The sequence below is a fragment of the Atractosteus spatula genome, chromosome 18, assembly GCF_055471065.1.
Source record: "Atractosteus spatula isolate fAtrSpa1 chromosome 18, fAtrSpa1.hap1, whole genome shotgun sequence".
Lineage (NCBI taxonomy): Eukaryota > Metazoa > Chordata > Actinopteri > Semionotiformes > Lepisosteidae > Atractosteus > Atractosteus spatula.
In genome coordinates this window covers 5242731-5261973 of record NC_142723.1, presented here as the reverse complement: position 1 = coordinate 5261973, position 19243 = coordinate 5242731, and the positions used below count along the sequence as shown (strand labels likewise).

The 19243-nt window shown below is 40.4% G+C and overlaps 1 protein-coding gene across 1 annotated transcript in view; it reads left to right on the top strand.

Annotated features, from left to right (window-relative positions):
- The first annotated feature begins 3963 nt into the window (after window positions 1–3963).
- cacna1ha (calcium voltage-gated channel subunit alpha1 Ha) overlaps window positions 3964–19243 on the top strand; it is a 77254-nt gene continuing 61974 nt past the window's right edge. Inside the window, exons 1-4 of the mRNA XM_088936836.1 lie at window positions 3964–4056; window positions 5698–5831; window positions 7317–7414; window positions 16104–16263. Coding sequence (XP_088792962.1) covers window positions 3964–4056; window positions 5698–5831; window positions 7317–7414; window positions 16104–16263 — 485 coding nt within the window. The remainder of the gene's footprint in view (window positions 4057–5697; window positions 5832–7316; window positions 7415–16103; window positions 16264–19243) is intronic.

Genomic DNA, 19243 nt, shown 5'->3' with positions numbered 1-19243 from the left:
GGATTTTTTTCATCCTTGAAAAATAATACCAGTTATATGACTGGAGCTGTATATACACCCAAGTGCGGTTTCTGTTTATGAGTATCAGGCTACAATCAGAGTGTATACATAAGGATGCAGCTTCACGGTTTTGTAGATAGTGTAGGCGCTGTCCTAAAGGGTCATCCACGACAGGCTGTATGCACTGGACTGTGTGAACCATTACAGGATTTTAGGAGGATTGTTTTTTTGCTAGGATTGTAGATGTGGATTGGAGTCGGAGTTCCATCAAGAGTGTTACATTCATGCAAATGAATTCATGTGAACTGTTTGCTATACTCTGCCTCTAGGGCAAAGGCTTTTGAACACTGCTGATTCCTTTGTTTAAATGGATGGCAGAAATGTCCTCAACTCCTGCTATGCTTGGCTGAGAAATTATTAATGGTCTTGAGCTTTACTTGAGCTTTGGAAAATTTTATTTGGGGGGGGGGGGGGAATCAATTTTGAGAAAGACACAAGAAACGATTTTTTGAAGTGTCGTGCCAAAGGAATTTCTTTGGCCTCACGTATGTTATTATGAAGGCCATGCTTTAATCTGTAAGTGCAGAAGAGCTCTGTGCTCTTCCTTGTGTGGTGAAATTATCCTGATCAGCCAGTTTGCAGCCCCCATCACTTCACCAGAGGCACATTCTGCTCTGAAGTGAGAGAGCGCTTCCCTCTTTGTCACAGGCGGAAAGAGTTGCTGGATTCCTGCCTTCAGAACTGGAAACTGATGGGAAAAAATGAAAAAAGGTTCAGTCCCCTGAGTGGAACAGCACTGGTGGGAAACTAAGAAGAAAAAATTCAAGGCTTAGACATAAATCAGAAATTGTAGCTGGGTATGACTGATAATTCTGAAGGGCAAAAAAAATATCAGGGTTTCTCAAGCTTGTTTTTAATATTGCATTTTTCCAAAGCTTCATTAACCTGTGCTAACATGGAAATCTCATGGTGTAATTCAAAGCATCCGTTAAAAAGCCTGCAGTGTATATGAAACAAGTCCTGTAGGACATTGTCAAACCACCAGAATGCCTTTGTTCCAGCTATAGTCCCATCCCTCAGGCAAAAGTCCAGTAAATGTGATCTACATTATGTATTGGCTGTCTGGATTAATTCAGATTGCTAATTGCAGTATCTTAATGTGGGACCCAGTGTCCTATTTTGTTTGTGGTTGGTGTTGAAAACTCTTTCTACAGTGAATTCTGAAGATGTGATCTCTCTCTCTCTGCAGGTTATTCTCTTGTTTTTTATACAGTCATTCGAGTATGACTTGGGCAGCCTGTGAGCTAACCATTCGTTGCACTGAAATATCTGTTGTTTTTGTCAGTGACTGAGCTCAGGTAAAGTGCCACAGCACTTGCTAAATTCTAAGGAGACAGGTTGCACTCTATTCACTTTATGTATCAGTACACCATACTGAATACATATTATTATGTCCCTTGTAATGCAGAAAAAGTCTTCCAGCAATCCTCTTTCTCTTGCTTAGTCTGAGCTCATAGTTTTGGCCTTGAGAAAGCTTGTTGCAACCTTCGAGGTTTCACTGTATTTGCTTCAAAGATCAGTCATGAGTGATTTGAAGTAATGCAACTTGACACTGTCTCTCTGAGCGTCTGTGTGCTGCTGGTATGCAGAAGACCTCCCTTCAGATGATATTCGACAGTACTGAGAGATTGTCTTGACAGAGGAGGTCTTCATCATTGGGGCCTGCGTTGCAAATCAGTGCTATGCTGTAAGAACAGGACATGTTTCTGTTCCAGCCTGAGTGACTGGAAGGCTGTGTTGGGGTTTTATTCGGATGGGAGAAGGCAGGCTGTCACGTCACCCTAATGCCCTCCCTGCTCTCCTCTGGCCAGCTAGGAGCTGTCAGGTAGAGCTTTCACTAGGAGGAAGTCATTTCTGTCTTTTGCATCCTGGGGTTGTTAACCGAAAGGACAAACGTTTTGATCATATATATTTTCAAAACTTAGAAGTACAGTATGCAATGTGTTCTCTTTATTTTGTTTATTGAGGCATAATATTATTATAGTTCAGGTGGGGAGCTGCGTCAGCATGCGTAGGCTGCAAAGGAACAAGTAATAGGTTTATTCCATGCTGAAAAGAGAAGAAAGAAAACACAATGTTTCGGCCGTGGAGCCTTCTTCAGGTGTGAGCACTACAATATTCTGTGCCAAGATGTCCCCTTGGACGCTCTGAGGCAAGCATAGTTCTGGGTCACACTGTACTGTACGTGCTGGATCATTGTGAAACACTAGTGGGTAACCAGACCCTTTGATACTGAAATGACCAGGGTCAGCAGTCTTATTACCTTTTTAACTACAGCTTAATATCTGTTTCTGCTGCCAGGAATTGATGCTTACTATTCCAGCGACTGTTATATCTGAATGTTTCACCGCCTCAGGAACTTGCCTTGTCCTCAGCACTTTTGTCACAAAGGCCCAATTCAAAATAAAGTGCTGAGGACAGTTGGGATTACACACACAGAGAAAAAAAAGTTGAACGCCTTTTTTTTTTCAAAACTTGGTATCACACAGTTTTCTCTGTCAGTGGCCGAGCGTTTTGGAAAGCAGGCCAGCGGGTGTAGAATTCTTGTTTACAACAAATGGCCACATGACTTTGGGTACATGTCACTCTTTAAGTAGTCTCCCATGTGAATGATGAGCTGTTATTAAACTGTGCCTGAACTAACTCTATTAGTCGTATTAACATTCCTAATTAAACACCACTTCATTAACTCCCCATTTCCTATGATGCCTTGACAGTTTTGTTCTGATGTTAAGAATTCCCCTGAATATGACGTCTTAAGCAGACCTCCCTTTGTACAAATGCAGTGATAATCAAGGTTACATTCGAAAGCATTTTGATACTGCTATGTTACAATGGGAGTGCCCACGAGTTACAGCCTCTTTCATCAGAGTACTTAGTGTACTGAGCTCACTACAATAAGATGTCTTTGCCAAGGACGGGGACAAGCTGCCAAACCAAAATCTCTTGTTTCCTGGTCTGAAGGAGTTTGCTCATTTGGTAAGGAAAACAAAGAATGGGATTAAAGTGGGATAGACATACTGTACCTCTCTGATTTTCCATATAATATGCATTTATGAACACAAGAGCTAAATCTTGGGGTAGAAGAAATCCTGTTAGGAACTGACACGCAGCTGCTATGTGAGTGTTTTGCCTACAGGTATAGCATGAGAATCTTTAAAAGGGGTTGAAATTGATTAGTACACTAAGAAAGCAGTGGAAATGCTGTTTTTTTTCCTTTTGTTTTATTTGGGCTGCAGTCCTGTTTGGGATATTTTGGGCTGCAGTGAACAGTTCTAGGACAGTGCTACTACTCCGCCCCCCTGATGTCCTTCGTGTCCTTCATCCTCCAGGTTTCCCCTCTCTCAGGATCGCAGTCCAGAGCAATGCTGCTGCTGCTCCTCTTGGACACGGCAGCTCTTCGCCAAATCCAAACACCAAAGCAGATGCACGTGGGAGACCATGTGTTTTGGGCTTTTTCTATGGAAATGCACCATTTCTTTCCAGCATTTAATTATCCCTTCTTAGGAACATTATCATTAAGATTATTATTTAAAAAGGATAAATTCATTTGCAATTCAGCAAATAAAAGTTCGTTAGCACCCACAGCTTTAATGCACTGGGAACAAAAAAGGTTTCCAAGCTCATTGGCATGCAGTTTTTCATTGCTAAATTGATCTCCCTTCTCGAAGATGTCGAAAATTCAGGCTAGATGCCCCCCTTCCACCACGTACTGCAATTAACAGGAATTCATAAGGGAGCAAGCCGACTTAGGAAAACAACAACTCTTGTTTTTTTTTCCGTCCAAGAGTTTAATTTATTGCCGGTTTGTTACTTGTGTGCTTTCCTGTGCTAACTGCCACTGTTGTGTCTAATGGAAGCCCCTTCCTTGACTCCTGTTGCACCTGGTTCGAACATGTCAGCATGCTGGTCATCCTCCTGAACTGCGTGACCCTGGGGATGTACCAGCCCTGCGAGGACCTCAAGTGTCAGTCTGACTGGTGTACCATCCTGCAGGTGAGTGCAGACGGAGAAGTACTCTCCATATCTTCTACTGGGCAGTGGGGCAGCAGGTTCTCACGTTTTGTAGGTTGCTTTGTACAAGAAAATACCTCTCTTGTCACATCTTTAGCAAAGCTTTAGAGCCTTAAAAGTATAGACCTACAGTATAGTTTTTTGAGTCTTTGCTTTATAGCTGAGGCACGTGATCCTTATTGAAACCATTTTCTATGTGTACTGTGCCTAACAGTTTGAGCCACACCAGCTAAAAAAAATAAACCCGTAGAGGAAAATATCTGATGGAAAAAGTCCTGTTTATTTAGTTTAGTTTTTGGGAAGAATAACACAAGAAAAAAAAGCCCTGTCTTTGGTGCAAAGATAGAAATTTGCCTCACTTCATCTTGGAGTTCTCCATATGAATTCTGGAGAAAAAAAAAAAGCTCAGGAATTGTTTTTTTATTATCTTTACTCGAGAAATTAACATACAGGATGAAAACTACATCCACATTGCAGTGTCCTGTATGGTGGACTATAAGCAAATGTGTTTTGAATCTAGCATTACAGTTTGCAAACAGGTAGCAGGGAATTGATTAAGTTCCTTGAATCATTAAAAAATTCTGGGACTCAACATGAAGTGTCAGAATGCAAAAATCCCAAATTCCCAAGTGTTGGCGTTATGTACCGGACAGTACTGGACCACTTCAAGCTCTGTCCTAGACCCACTGTTCTGTTCAGACGTACAGTACGCGCATTCCGTTAAATAGTGGCTTTAACTATTCCTCGGGTGACATATTCACCGACTTAGGGAGCTTCCACTGCAGCTCTGGCACATGTCTAGCTCTGGTGACATCTTACGGTAACAGATTCCCAGGCAAAAGGAAGACTGATTCCACCCTGCAGATATATCGGTTGGTGACCTGTCCCTTCTCCCTGTATTCTCGTTTCGGGCTGGTTACTCTGACTGTGGGAAAGTCTTGAGGTTTGGGCTGGAGCCAGGATGGCATCGCAGTGCAGGCAGCTGTGGGGTAGCAGGAGTGGGCCGGACATTCTAACTGCTCCACTCCTGTGTCCAGGAAGAGGACTTTGTTTATCTGGTTCTTGGTGGTTGTCGACATGTGTATATAGACCCTTCTCTGCATTTAGTACTTAAAGGGAGGTAGCCGAGGTTGTTGATAACAGGATCTTTAAATTCTATCCCTCATAAAAAGGTCATCCTGTAGCTTCCCAGTTTGTGTCAACAAAACAGTACAAGAAACACTGTTTAAGAAGAGGCAATTCTGTTGCTCTTGCACACTTGGTTACTTGTAGCTCATTTGTTCAGGTAGTGCAACTTGGCATGCCACGTATGAACATTTGCACAGTCTTCCCTAAGCAGTGAGGGGTGACAGTGACTGGAGTTTGCTCATTTGTAATTTATAGTGTTCCAATAAAGTCTTGTTTTCCTATTCCTAGTGATTCTCTAGCATTGCGATTACCTCATTATTTTATTCAAAGTTATTTTACCATCCTCCTCCCTATTTCCAGAAGCCCTACCAAGACTTACCATTGAAAATCTCGATCTGTTGACGTTTGGGCACAGAACCCTCAAAAATGAACTGTTTTGGACGGAATCGTAATGTCAGACACTATTGATGGTCCACTCATTGTTTTTCCTTGCAGGCGTTTGATGACTTTATTTTTGCCTTCTTCGCCGTGGAGATGGTCATCAAGATGTTGGCTCTAGGGATATTTGGGCAGAAGTGTTACCTGGGCGATACGTGGAACCGTCTCGATTTCTTCATCGTCATGGCAGGGTGAGTGGTCCATAAGAAGAATAACAACGCAGCACGCCTGTCTCTCCTGCTTTTCAGGGGAAAATCCCAGCAGTATAATGGTCCTGAATATTGGAAAGTGCTGCCAATGTGTGCTCTGGTATTTACATGTGGCATAGTTTGCAAATATTACATAAGCTTATCCTTAAGAGAATTTGGCCGGAGAGCCTGTCTCTTCTAATGTGTTGTCGCCTCTGGAGGAAATGTAGAGGTTGTGACGCAGAGAGCTCAGTACTTGCTAATGAGCTGAGCAGGGCTGAAGTTGTCTGTGAAAATGTTAAGTAAACGTCGTTATCCGTCTCAGTTATTCATGAATCCGTTTCATCACAGCTGAGCGCTCAGTAATTATGCATTCTGCTTGTTGGATGTATACAGTGCACGCAGAGGAACACGCATCGAGAAAAAAGGAATCAAATCAAAATACTCAAAGAAAAAGAGAGGGAAACAATTAGTAGTCGCGTTGCAAAGCACTTTAAAGACCAGCAGTCCCCACTGGACTGAGAGGGAGAAAAATGTTCTACTGGCCTAGGAGTTCTCAGAGTCCTGGTCCCCCTCAGTGTTGAAAGCAAGGGAAAAGAAGGCTGGGAAGGCTGTGTTTAATGTCACCACTAATGTCAAGTCAACACCTCACTCTGCCGCTCAGGAATCCCCATGGGTTCTGAGCTCTTGCCTGCACTACACTTTTAAAGTCCAAGACAATTCTCGCTGCCTGCTTGTTCTCTCCTAATTCTGCTTCCTGATTAATTTTACCTGTCTCACATCAAAAGCAGCAGCTGTTCCTGGTAATTTTGTGTTCAGTAATAAGGGAAGCACATGTCGAACACTTTCTCCATCTGCATGCAGTATTGGCTCAATAGGAAATTGTGTTACATTTTGAATTACTGATGCTTATTATGAAGGCTTATCATTTATTATAACTTTGGGCCTTATTTTTCAGAGGCGTTCAAAAGAGTAGCACCACGTCTGTGCAGTTTTACAAAGCTCTAGACCAAAAAGAATTTATATTCTAAAACTATGCCCACGTATTTGACTGTTTTTGTCTTCTGCCTGCCAATTTCTTATCAGGGGATTTCAGTGAACCCTTGCTCATCAGTTAATCAATTTTCCACTGGTAGAAAATCAGGACCTAGGTGTTTATAAAAGACCCGATCTGAGACGACTGCCACATGCGCGTGCCTTTCCAGAATACATTAAATGTTTAGGAATGGAAATATGGGATTCCATTAATATTTATCAGATACGTATACAATGCATCTATTTTTTTCTGAGTTGGTGAAGTATGCTCAACAAATCACCATACAGTATATACAGCAATATACCATTTGTCACATGCATAAAAAATAGCCTTCCTGAAGAACTGCCAGGAAATTGAGCAATATAACCTTTTCTGTCAGTGTGCCGCAGCTGTCCCTGATATACAGTCTAAGTGCTGATACAGTGATGTTCCTCCTTGCTGTTTCTGTGCAGGATGATGGAGTACTCTTTGGATGGCCACAATGTCAGCCTGTCTGCCATCCGCACTGTGCGTGTGCTCAGGCCACTCAGAGCCATTAACAGAGTTCCCAGTAAGTGCCTTTTCTGCTCAAGCCTTTTATTCGGAAACATATGCTTTTGGAAAGGAAACAAGAAAAAGTGGATGCACTCTTGACACACATATACACACACTTGCTAAATATATTATATTATATATTATTATAATATTTTCTCTCATGCACAGCACAGATCTACACAGAAACAGAATTGTGAAACCTTTTTGGCCTTCCATTGTTCGAAATGGTGCAATCTAAAAATACTTTAGCATGTCCCGAAGAAGTGTGCATTTTAAAAACCTGAGTCATGTTGTTGTTGCTCAAAGAGAGTGCAAAAAAGAGTCCCATAGTTGGTTTATCCTTCCTGCCTGTTATATTGATGAAACCAAGCCAGAGACTTCAAGCCAAAGAAATTCCAAAGGGTTACATGATAGAGCTTGGCAACAGCCCGATGTGTAAGGAATGTGCTCTTATAAGGCTGATTTCTGAACCCATGCGTTTAGAGTTTGCATAGCTGGGTCTCTGGTGATATGATGAAGAAGCAGCGGGTTTCTTTTAAATTAATCTTTGCACAGTTTTCTTTTTAACCTGCTGTTTGGAACCAGCATAAGTCCCCACTGTGAAACTTCTGAACAGCTGAATTCAAAATCTAAATAGGAACTATGGCATTGTGTTTAGAAGAGAGAAAAGTCCTTGACCTTTAATCTGTTCTGGAGAGACCATTTCATCTTGCTCTGTGGAGTGTGCCATCACAGAATGGCTGCTGTGCTCATTCCCAGAGAGGCAGCTCTTTGCTGAAATGTTGCTGGGGCTTCTTTTGAAGTTTATTTGGTTCAGCGGCAGCACTGAAGTTTTGTCTTCCTTCATAGCGTCAGTTTTAGTCCCGCTTCTATAATTTACATGCAAAGACATTATTGGATTTATGAAGTAATGCCTTCAGCTCCAATTCACATAAACCATTGGTAGGTTGATGCAATACAGCAAGCTCTTTAGAGAAAACGGATCCGTGGGTATGAATTATTCACTTGCCAAGATCTGTGACAATAATGTAATGTGAGTAATGTATCATCGTCCATTATCTTCTTTATGAGCTGTCTATGATGTTGTATGGAGTGTGTTCAATTTCACTTTTCCAAAAACGTTTTGGGGTCTCATGTAATGAAGGTGACACCTATTCCTGCCTGCCGACTTCTTTGTTTCAGAGTTTTTTTATTTGGATCATTACTCCTTTCCTATCATGTGATGTGACAAGCCAGGCGGAAGTGAATTTACTCTTCTAAGCTGCTGTGGGATTTTATTTTTTTGGGGGGGCCATGCTTTTCATCTGCTGCTTGCCATTTGCTGCTGGAAGGAACATTAATATTCAGCTGTGCTGTCCCCGTGTTGGACATGTGTACATGGTAGCCCCTGCATCAATTCATTCGAGCCGCAGTGCCTAGCCTGAAGGTGTCAGTCAGGAATATTGCACCCAGGGCTTGGTGAACTCTTCACAACCTGTTCTCCACTCCTCTGCATCTCGAGCATCCTGAGTAAGAGAAGGTGAAAATGTGTTTGTGGACTGCATCGTTCACAAGTGCCTTTCCAAAACCCAAGGATGTTTTACATAGTGATGAAGTACAACTAAACGTGTAAAGGAAAAAAAAAACAACAAGAATACACAAGATAGAATGTAGGACAATCAGACATGCAGTAAGCCCAAGTAAAAAGGTGGGGTTTGAGTTGAGATTTGAAGACAGTCAAAGAATTCATCTCCCAGAGAGTCAGAGGAAGGATATTCTGTAACAAAGGAGCAGCTACAGAAAAGGCACACTCACCAAAAGACCGAGATTTACCCTGAGGTGCAGTTGAGCACAGGACCAGCCTCAACTGAATTGAACTTACAGGAGCAACTGTAAACATGGAGGAGTTCAGAGATGTATTATGGAGCCAGATTATTTTAAGCCTTAAATGTCAGTAACAAGGTCTTGTTTTGAATACGTTACTTTATAGACAACCAATGTGGAGACTTGCTGTATTATTGATAAGCTGTCAAGGTCTGGTGTGAGTTAGAAGTCTAGCTGCAGAGTTTTGGACATATAGCAACTTACAGAGAAGAGTGTTAGAAAGCACACAGAGCAGACAGCTGTAAGGAATCAAGCCTTGATGTTATAAATGGTAAATGCTATAAATGTTGATGATAATATAAATGTTAAGGACTTACAGAGGTACAGTACACCCTCAGATCTCTCATCTAATATGTGTTAGTAACTAAAGAACATGACAGGGTTTCCTTGATTTTAAAACCATCTAATGACTTGACTTACAGCACTATGCTGGAATTTTGTATGTCCTCCAATGAGCCAAAGATCTGTTGGAATTCTGAAGATGTATGCTAGGTGGAAATCTAAAAAGAACTGCACCTTAAAAGTTCCACACAATGTGAATCCAAATAACATAATACAGTAGTTTATAGTATGCAGTAATATACTGTACTTTTGCAGTGTTTGTCTCTCAAATATAACATCTCAAGATCTCATGCAAGCAGTTGTTTTAATTAAAAAAAAAACTGTTGAGTCACAGAGAAAAAACAATGCCAAAAACAAGCTCTAGTGAGCGATTTGGCCTGTGGAGTTGTTTATTCAGTCTCTAGAATTCTAATAACAATAGCAGTAAAAAGTATAACAGCCAAGTCTTACAGTAAGCAATAGAAAATGCAACACCGAATTCGCTGGAAACCTACAGGAGATATAATTTGTGTTTCACACTAAAGGCACTCGTCATGTCAGGGAAGGTAGCTGGGGTTTTCTGCTGATTCATTGTCAGGTCCTCCAGAGTTTAGTCTCCCATATCCATTCTGCTGTTTCCCTGGTAGTGGCAGAAGATTTTGGAATAATGGTGATAATTGGAGAGGGCAGAGGCAGGCCAGAACTTCCCCATTTACATCCCTCTGCAGCCTCCCGCTCGGCCAGTCTGACAGTAGGCAACACGTGACATGCTGAATCCTGCTCCTTGCAAAGGGCCTCATAATCTCCACAAAGTTCCTGTTCTTCCAAAACTGCAGCAGCTACAGTACCTCGCCCAGTAGCTGTCTTCACTCTCCCAAAGCCCTCAGACTTCGTCTCTGAGCGCTAGCTGGAATGAACAGAGACCGATTTTGCGTAACGTCCCGTGTATGAGAACCTTCCATGCAGAAGAACCTTGCTCCACAATTACTCAATGCCAATAATGAAAACACTGTGTCTTCATCCATTCTCTTGTGAAAATCTGTAACATTCAGCAGCCTCTTATATGACAAGAGGGAAGTATATGGAATAATGGTGTCACATAGTCCATATGTATATAATACAAGAAAATTGAAATCATAAGTGTCATTCTGTTTATCTAGAACAGTGCTGAAAAGCATTTTACATTATAGTAAACATAATCAGCAAATGCAAACCATTTTGAGGCACTGTAGTGTAGTGGATTCAAACCATGGCTGGTGGATTCGAATACCCTCTCCACTGCAGACCCTACTGCTGTGCCTTAATTGAGCCTCAGTGGCTCCAGTGCACCCAACTGTATAAGCCTTGTTGGGGTAATCTCCACTCTTGGGGGAAGTCATGTGCTGTCTGCTCACTGTCTCACACCTCAGAAACCAGGATAGGCTCTGGCCCGACGAGCCAAGATGGCTTTGATGTGTTAATTACCTGCCGACCAACCATTTTAGCACTTCCTGATAGGGGCTTACCTCTCATCTGTATCGCATAGCCATGGTCTGACTAAGCTCATGCTACTTTGTTATCTGTCATTTCTGCTGGCTGCCCTAGTCATTGCTGAGAACAAAGACACCCAGGAAACTATAATTGGCCATCAAGCAAACTTATTCCAAAGCTGGGCTCCCTCCACCTTTCAGCAGAACATCCCCTATGGAAGGACTTACAGAATGTTTATGAGGTGCCTGAAGAAAAAAGTGCAGTTGCCTTTTGGATTGTCAATTATTTTATTTTTTATTCAGCAACTATGCCATTTAGTCAGTTCTTGACTTTTTAACTCCTAATTATCTTTTAACCCTTGGACTATGCTATTTGATTGTTTACATGTTTATTAATATAAAATACTGAAAATGATTTAAAAAATCAGCCTAAATCTTGTTTTAACATCATGCCAATTAGGCCATTATGTTAATTTTACTAAACACATACAAATGAAGAGCCTTGAAGTAGTATCCCTAAATGTAAACACCTGCACTTCTTAATCTGTCTTGACTCTACCGGTTTGGGCTTAAGATCTGAGACATAATGGGGTCAGTGTATGGTTTGTGTTTCACTTTTCAATCCGCAGCATTTCACAACATAAGAGCTTTAAAAACAACTTCACATGAAGCTCTTGAAATGACTTAATCCAGAGAGATACCTCAAGCTTTAGTATTTTGTCAGGTAATAGGGTGGTAGACATAGGAACAGACAGACCAACACTTGACAATGACCTAATTACACTGTACCTGTGAAATATTGCCTGCTTTCAGGTGATGATCTGATATCATTTTTTATGCCGCATAGAGGTCAGTGTGGCCCCAGACCTCCATTACAGCTTGCAGATTATTTAATTTAGAAATACATTTGGCAAAGAAACCTTATCCTGTTTCCACAGCAAATAAGTTTATTGAAATCACAGCTGAGGAAGAGCACATACTGTAGAAGAGAAAAGACAGTATCTGAAGGCAGTGACAATATCTAGATGTAACAAAGTCACTTTTTCAAATTTCAAAACGCTTTTGAACGTATGCTGGGTGTAGTTTTCTTCTTTATTTAGATGCTCTGATGATTTTGTTTCTGGAAATGCAGAAAGGTCTTGAATTCAACTCATAAATGTCTTAAAAGCACAATGAACTGACAACTGCACATAACTTTTCTTTGCTCAATATAATATGGGACATAAAATAGATTAAAGCATGTTCGCATAGTCTCTAGCATGTGCTATTACTTTATAGACATAAAGACATAAAGACTTTTGACAGAGTGCTCCTGTGACATTCTGTGGAGGACTGATCAATACTAATCAGCATGGGGAATGAGGGTATGATTTCCGACAAGGTTAGAACTATCAAACTCACATCTACAAAAGCAAACTGCTAACCCTGTCAGCACACTCTGACATGTAACAGGCAGTGACAGTCTTAAAGTTGGAGCTGTTTCTGATTAGTCTGTCTAACTGAGGGGTGTTGTATTGTAAGGAAGAATAAAACATTAAATCTCCCTGTGGCATTTGCTTTGTACTGATATCACCCTCTGTTGTTATTTGTTTTGACAAGTGGATCTCAAGTATTGGTGAACGACAAGATTAAAAGCTCTTCAGTTACCTATGCCTTAGGCTTGTCAATGTAAAACGTTTAAGCTTCCTTTTGTTTTAAGATGGAATTTGATTACAGGTTATTTAGAATTATTACTATATCTTTTCATGTGATTTGTTGATGCAGTCCTGTGGAATGAGGGGAGTGCATAACATAGAAATTGTGGGGCACTAAATCACTGCTTTGGCCTAAGACCCCGAATTGGAAGAAGCAATCAGAAAATGGATGGATATCACTGCCTTGCTTTTGGGATCCAGCCTTACTAAAGAGTGCAACCGACCCCAAAGACAACCAGGGTTCGAACTTGTACATGTTACCTTTACTGGGTGGCTGGCCAAATATTCACCCCATGGACTTGGGCTCCTTTAATTATTTTGTATCCTACCTAGGGTGAGTTCTGGAGCATGATGGTGTCATGGATCATTCAGGTTGCTGGTGAACTTCAGTGCTGTTGGCATTCCCTCCTATTTTGGGAAGCCTCTGGAATGTTAAACGCTACATAAACATAACTAATCAACCTGTGCTACCGAAAACTAAAATAGAACAAATATGAGATATCCAGTCCCCTTTAGAAATGTGGTACAGAGTTGGAGAAGAAGCTAGGGGTTCCTTAAGTCCCTGTACCTCAGCCTTACACTCAGCTGGCTCTCTGATTACCGTTTTTATAAAGAAGGTCTCTAAAGAGCACAGGGACATACAACTGTTTTTTTAAGCCCCTGAAGAATACAAAAATAATTGGGACTTTTTTAACTTGTTTCTTGAACTTCTCCTCCACGAGCAGCCAATGCACAAATTCGTTGCATCTCGCAGTACAAAGCAAAGCAAATGGCAACATTTCTCTGGGTGCTCCACACACTTTATTTCAGGTGCTGTGACACCTTCAGGTACGCAGATGATCTCGCTCAGTTGGTGGTCCTTCCAGCTGTTGTAACAGAGAAGCTCAAAATTCATTGTTCTGGTTCAGGTGTGACCTTTTGTGGTTTAGATTGTAAAGCCTAGCAGCAATAATGAGTGCATGAAAAGGGCCAAGATGAGTGTCAGCCCAAGAGGCATTTAAAGATTATACTCAAGAGTAATGTCGTGTGGAAATTAGGTTGTATTTACCCTTATGAGGATGAGGGTTACACCTAAAAAAAAACCCTCAGGAATCTGCCCACAGCTTTTTAGCGAATCAGCACTTTGCTGGATCCGGTTGATTGTTCAATTGATTTCCAGAAGGGACAGCAGGGATCACAGGCAGTCCTGGGATTTGGTCTTTATTGAACATACAAGGCTGCTCACTGGCTCACGCACTATAACTCTCTCCCTGCTGTGTCACAGCTGATGCGTTCTATGGTTTGTGATACAGGAGGGGGAGTCTTTTTTTTGTAAAGCAGGTTATCTTTGTATTTTGAAGTGCTCTGAAAGGACGGCTTTTCATATACCAGGAGAGTTACTTTCAAAATCAGTGCTCCCCTCCCCCACCCTTTTCATAAGCTTTGAATCAAAGATGAGCCCTACAGCAGAACTCCACTCTCTCCTAATTCCACTGAGCCACAGTCCCCCACCCCTAGTTACAGTGTATACTTTTACAGAACCCACCGGCTACATGACCTAATTAACTTTCAGTGTGAACACTTAAACGCCTTGTTAAAATCTTGCATTTTTCGATCAGCACCTCATTCTTTTACTATAGTTTACAGTAAAAAAATAAGAATCATCCAAAAACAAGCATTGTGTCATTAACACATTGCATCTTAATATTGTATCTATTCTGGGGTTTTTTTTATAGAGAGACCAGCATACAGCAGTGGTATTTTAAATCTTTGTCTTTTCCAGCAGTTTGTTTTATTACAAAAACAATTAAGAAGTATCTTTCAAATAGCTTCTCTGTTTGAATCATTTCATTATCTTGCAATAAATGTTTTGTGTCAGGAGCTTTACAGAGTACTTGGAGAGAGAGAGAGAAAGAGAGTACATTTCCTTCCTGTTTTGCTATGATCAGAATTTGATGGCCTACTGTTTTCTGTTTCTGCCTTTTCATTCAGAACTCTTGCTGTATGAAACCATACGTTTTCTCATGAATATAATTGACATTTCATTATGGTTTTTCCTGTAAAGAATTTCTCATGCAATGAGTCATAATTGATCATCTCATTGAGTTAAATTGCTTTGCTACAGACCCTTGGTAGAGAAATGTAATCCATTTATTTTAAAGCAAGCATCCATATCTAGGTTTTACTAGAATCTAAACATACTACAAAAACCATTATGAAAGAAACACATTAAAATTGGATATGATTTATTTCCTCCTTTGTCTTTGGATTATGGTGGGGTTACACTTTTATTGAATTGTTTTATATATAATGTATACTGTATATCTCTGTTATGGACAAGTCAGTTATTGCTAGATGTTTTACCTGAAACAAAATTAGAATTTTCTTGACCTTAATAATGTATCTAGAGGACAGGAGAGTAACATTTGTTTCTAAGACTCCTAAAATTATTTGTCAGCAGGTAAGAATTTCAAACCCTGGGTCAGTTTTAAAATCAAGGAGGCTTACCCTAGTGCTACCCATATTCATTTTAGAATTCTGCAGAGCAGGAGAGTGAACAGCAAACCTCACACACAACAGATGAATGCAGAATTAAAACTAAGCTGCAGTTTGTGTTGCATGCCAGAAACTCGTGATCTACCCCAGCTTGCTGAAACCAATGCCAGCTTTTGTAAGATGTTGAGAGACTGTTCATTGTGCATTGATCTTAGAGACGATAGCTGTATTCTAACTTTGCTTTAAGACAGAAAACGAAGAGTTTCAGTTTGTAGGTGTTAAGGTGTTATCAGTACCCAGTTGCCTGTAGCCTGAATTAACAGCAATCCCGTTTAACGACACAGTGTTTTTGATTTTCAGTTGCAGCCAGTTAGAGTTGTGATTAGATAGGCTTTCATACAATCTGTTTTGTTAGGCACAAAACTTTTACCATGTTGTATTTGCTGTTTCAAGCTTTACTGAATGTAGCCAGACTTAAAAAATGTAGGTGGATGTTCAGTTTTTTTCTAGATTTCCAAGTGATATTTTTGGAACCAAAAAACACAGAAGAGTTTACCTCATGTTTGTCTTCCTCTCAATTAAACAATTCCAGAACCCCGAGGCTACCACATGGGTAAGGCTTAACATATATCTAACGATAACACAAGGCTTAACATATATCTAACGATAATGCTAATGGCACAGGCATGATTTAATGAAGGCTGAACTCCTGTGGCACGTCTGCAGTAAACAGAGAGATTACATCTGTTCTTATTTTATCTCCATACGTTACAGATTTATCTTCTCGATACAAATGTGTGATTTTAATATCTCTGTGAATATTACAGCCTTACGTTTAAGATCTGTTCTTGAATGCGTGTTTTTCTTTTGTTTCTCTTTGCAGGTATGAGAATACTGGTGACTCTGCTTTTAGATACTCTGCCTATGTTAGGCAATGTCCTTTTGCTTTGTTTTTTCGTCTTCTTTATATTTGGAATTGTTGGCGTACAGCTGTGGGCCGGCCTGCTGAGAAACAGGTGTTTCTTAGAAGACAGTTTCAAAACGTAAGTCCTTGCTCCTCTTTTTCCCCTAAGCTGTGATCTCCCTGGGGCCGTTGGAGCATGAAGATTTTATCAAAGGTGGCAGGTGACTGCTGCTGGCAGGACTGACACTTGGGATGCCAATGGTTTTCTAAGCTAAACACCTCAGCCTGTTAGGACGGCACTCTAGTATGCGAGGCCCTCAGGCCCTGAGCATGTCCTGCTGCCTCACTAGAGAAACACATCTCAGACATGACATTTAACAAAAAAAGGGCTTTTGAAAACACTTTATATTAGGAGTAGCCTGTCACTCATGTGTTAGTTGACGATGAGTGACACTTGACAAATGATTGACAACCGCTGTATAAGAAGTTCAAGTAGGGAGCTGTGTCAGCATGCTTAGGCTGCAAAAGAACAGGTAGAGAGGTAAAGGAATAGGGGAAGGTTCCACAGCCGAAACATTGTGTCTCTTTTCTTTTCCTTTCAGAATGGAACAAACCTCCACCTGTTCCTTTGCATCCTCTGTATAAGGTCTAGCTAGTCAAGGGAGTAAAGCTGAGTTTGTGTGTATGTTCTGTTTAATTTACACACTAGCTTTGTGAGGTACCGTGTCCTTCTGTTGTCGAGTAACATTGTTTGTGTTACTTCCTTTTCCGGTTGAGACTAGGGAGAAGGAGACAGTGTGGTGTAAGATCATCCAGTCTAGCAGTTGCCAGTATGTCCTGGTTGTAATGAATATTTGCCCCATTCCTGGCGTGATAAAAGCTTGTTCACTTATATGTGGATCTTGTCACCTTCATTATTACAAACACTTACTGTACACTAGGTATTTGTAACCGGTAATGAAGAGCTAAGATGTGCCCCATATGTTTCACTCATAAGGCCTGTGGTAGACATTTACAAGTAATAGCATCTATTGTGTTCCAGTATTGAAACATTAATTCTCTATATGGCTTGTGGATAAAGTGTTTTCTTAGTATTTAAACAGCAGAAACATTTTTTTTAAATATAGAGTTGTTAAAAAGTAAGGGAAAATGGTTGGAGTGGGAGCAATTTCTGATTACAACTGCTATCACATACACAGAGTGCTCTGCATGAGTTAGCGCTGTTACTCCTGCTTAAGTGTCATGCTAAATATGCTCTGTCTAGGTGTAGTGTGTTAGAGTGGCTCCTTGTAGGTTTATCTGAAAAGAAATCAACACCTTGGAAATCCCATCTGATTGAGTAGAAGTCCAGACAGGAGGGTTATTTTCACCTCTTCCTAAAATGTCAAAGTGTCACCGAAGGCGTCTCAAAGGATGAAAGACTTGCAAGATCGATGAAGATTGATATCTAAAATCCCTGAAACTGGTTTAGGGGCTTTTCCATGGTCTTAATATACCGGTGTCGAGCAGTTATTCCCTTTGATTCATGAGGAAGTGCAGCATGAATGTGTCCTTATTTAGAGAACTTGTGTCTTTCACTCACGCAGTCACCTGAGGTTTAACATGTGGATTGCGAGTAATCAGCACCAGAGGCAGTGAAAAAAAGGTCCTATAAATTATAAATATTCTATACCTGTAAAGATCTGCATCATGCAAGCCAGAAAACACTTTCTTAAGATCAGACAAAATGTCCTGAAGCGTTTGCAATGCTTTGTGACAGTGGTGTCAGAGGCTGATCGACAGCATCTGATAGCAGCAGCTTTCTGAGAACATCCAGGATTATCAATACTGGCAGCCAGTGTTAAGGACCCTGCAAAACATACTGTATTGAACATTGGCATCTCGTGACCTGTCTGCTACGACAGAGTAATAGATCTCCCATGCTTCAAAGTGACTATTTGCCATACAGGTATTAAGTAAACTGTACAGTCTGTCAACATGTGTTTTGTGTAAATGATGGTTACCATGTGATAAAGGATCATTCTGTTCAGAGCTTTAAAGCTTTCGGTTGTTTATTGTAATTCTTTTCTCATCCCTCTAGGTACTGTACCTTGCCCCTTCTATTGTACTTCTATTTCAACTTGCTTCTTTCTTTTTTGTTTGTCTAAACATACGTCTGTCAGTGCATGATCACCTCACACAATAACATTCATTTTATTTTTTAATGTGTAGCAGCTTGTGCAAAAGGGTGTAATGTGTGGGTTACTGCTACAAAGTAAAAAGTGAGGCACTGCATCTAGGAGTTACAGCGGTCCAGAATCGAGTAGTTTTTTTGCAATGTGGTTTTAAATGCTTTAGTATTACAATTGTCAATGTGCAAATGGCAAGTTTTATTGCGACCGCTTAGTGAGCCTAACATGGTTTACATGAAGTTAACCACATCATATCTGTGAACTGTAATAGTCTGAAAAATAGTCTTTGATTTTCTTAGTAATATGATATAAGTCAGATAAATGCTGACTTTCTCTATCTGCTTTATTGTCCCTTTTAGATATTAAATTTCTCCCTAAACAAGCTTTTGGAAAGGAAGCTTTTGGGAAAGCGTATGTGGTTTACAAAAACCAACCTGATGAGAAATGCTTTGAAGAATTGTCTGACAAAGGCAAATTTCCCTGAGTGTCTTCAAACTGCTCCTTTAATAAACCTTTTTATAGCAATCGTCAGCATGACAAATAAACATTCACAAACACGCGGAACATTCTTTAAAATGCAGTACCAAACTAAGAAATAGCAAACTATGTTTTAGTTTTATGATTCTATTCAGTGGTTTCTACCCAGTACTTTGTAGAAATTGTAATCTGTTGTTCACAACAACAAGCATTTGCAGGAAGTCCAGAAGATGGATTTTTGTATGCATTCCTTTTCAAACTGATATGTTCTCCTGCATTTTTAGTAAAAAGGAAAACAATACAGAAAGTCTTTTTAGATATTATTATTTGGAACACATTATTATTTTCTAAGCACAAATATAAAGTGTAAGAAGAAGAAATGATTACATTTTCACTGCAGAGAGAGTCATGTAGTCTAACTCGCTGAAGGAACAAATCTTCTTTTCGGCAACTACTGCTTATACTCCGAAA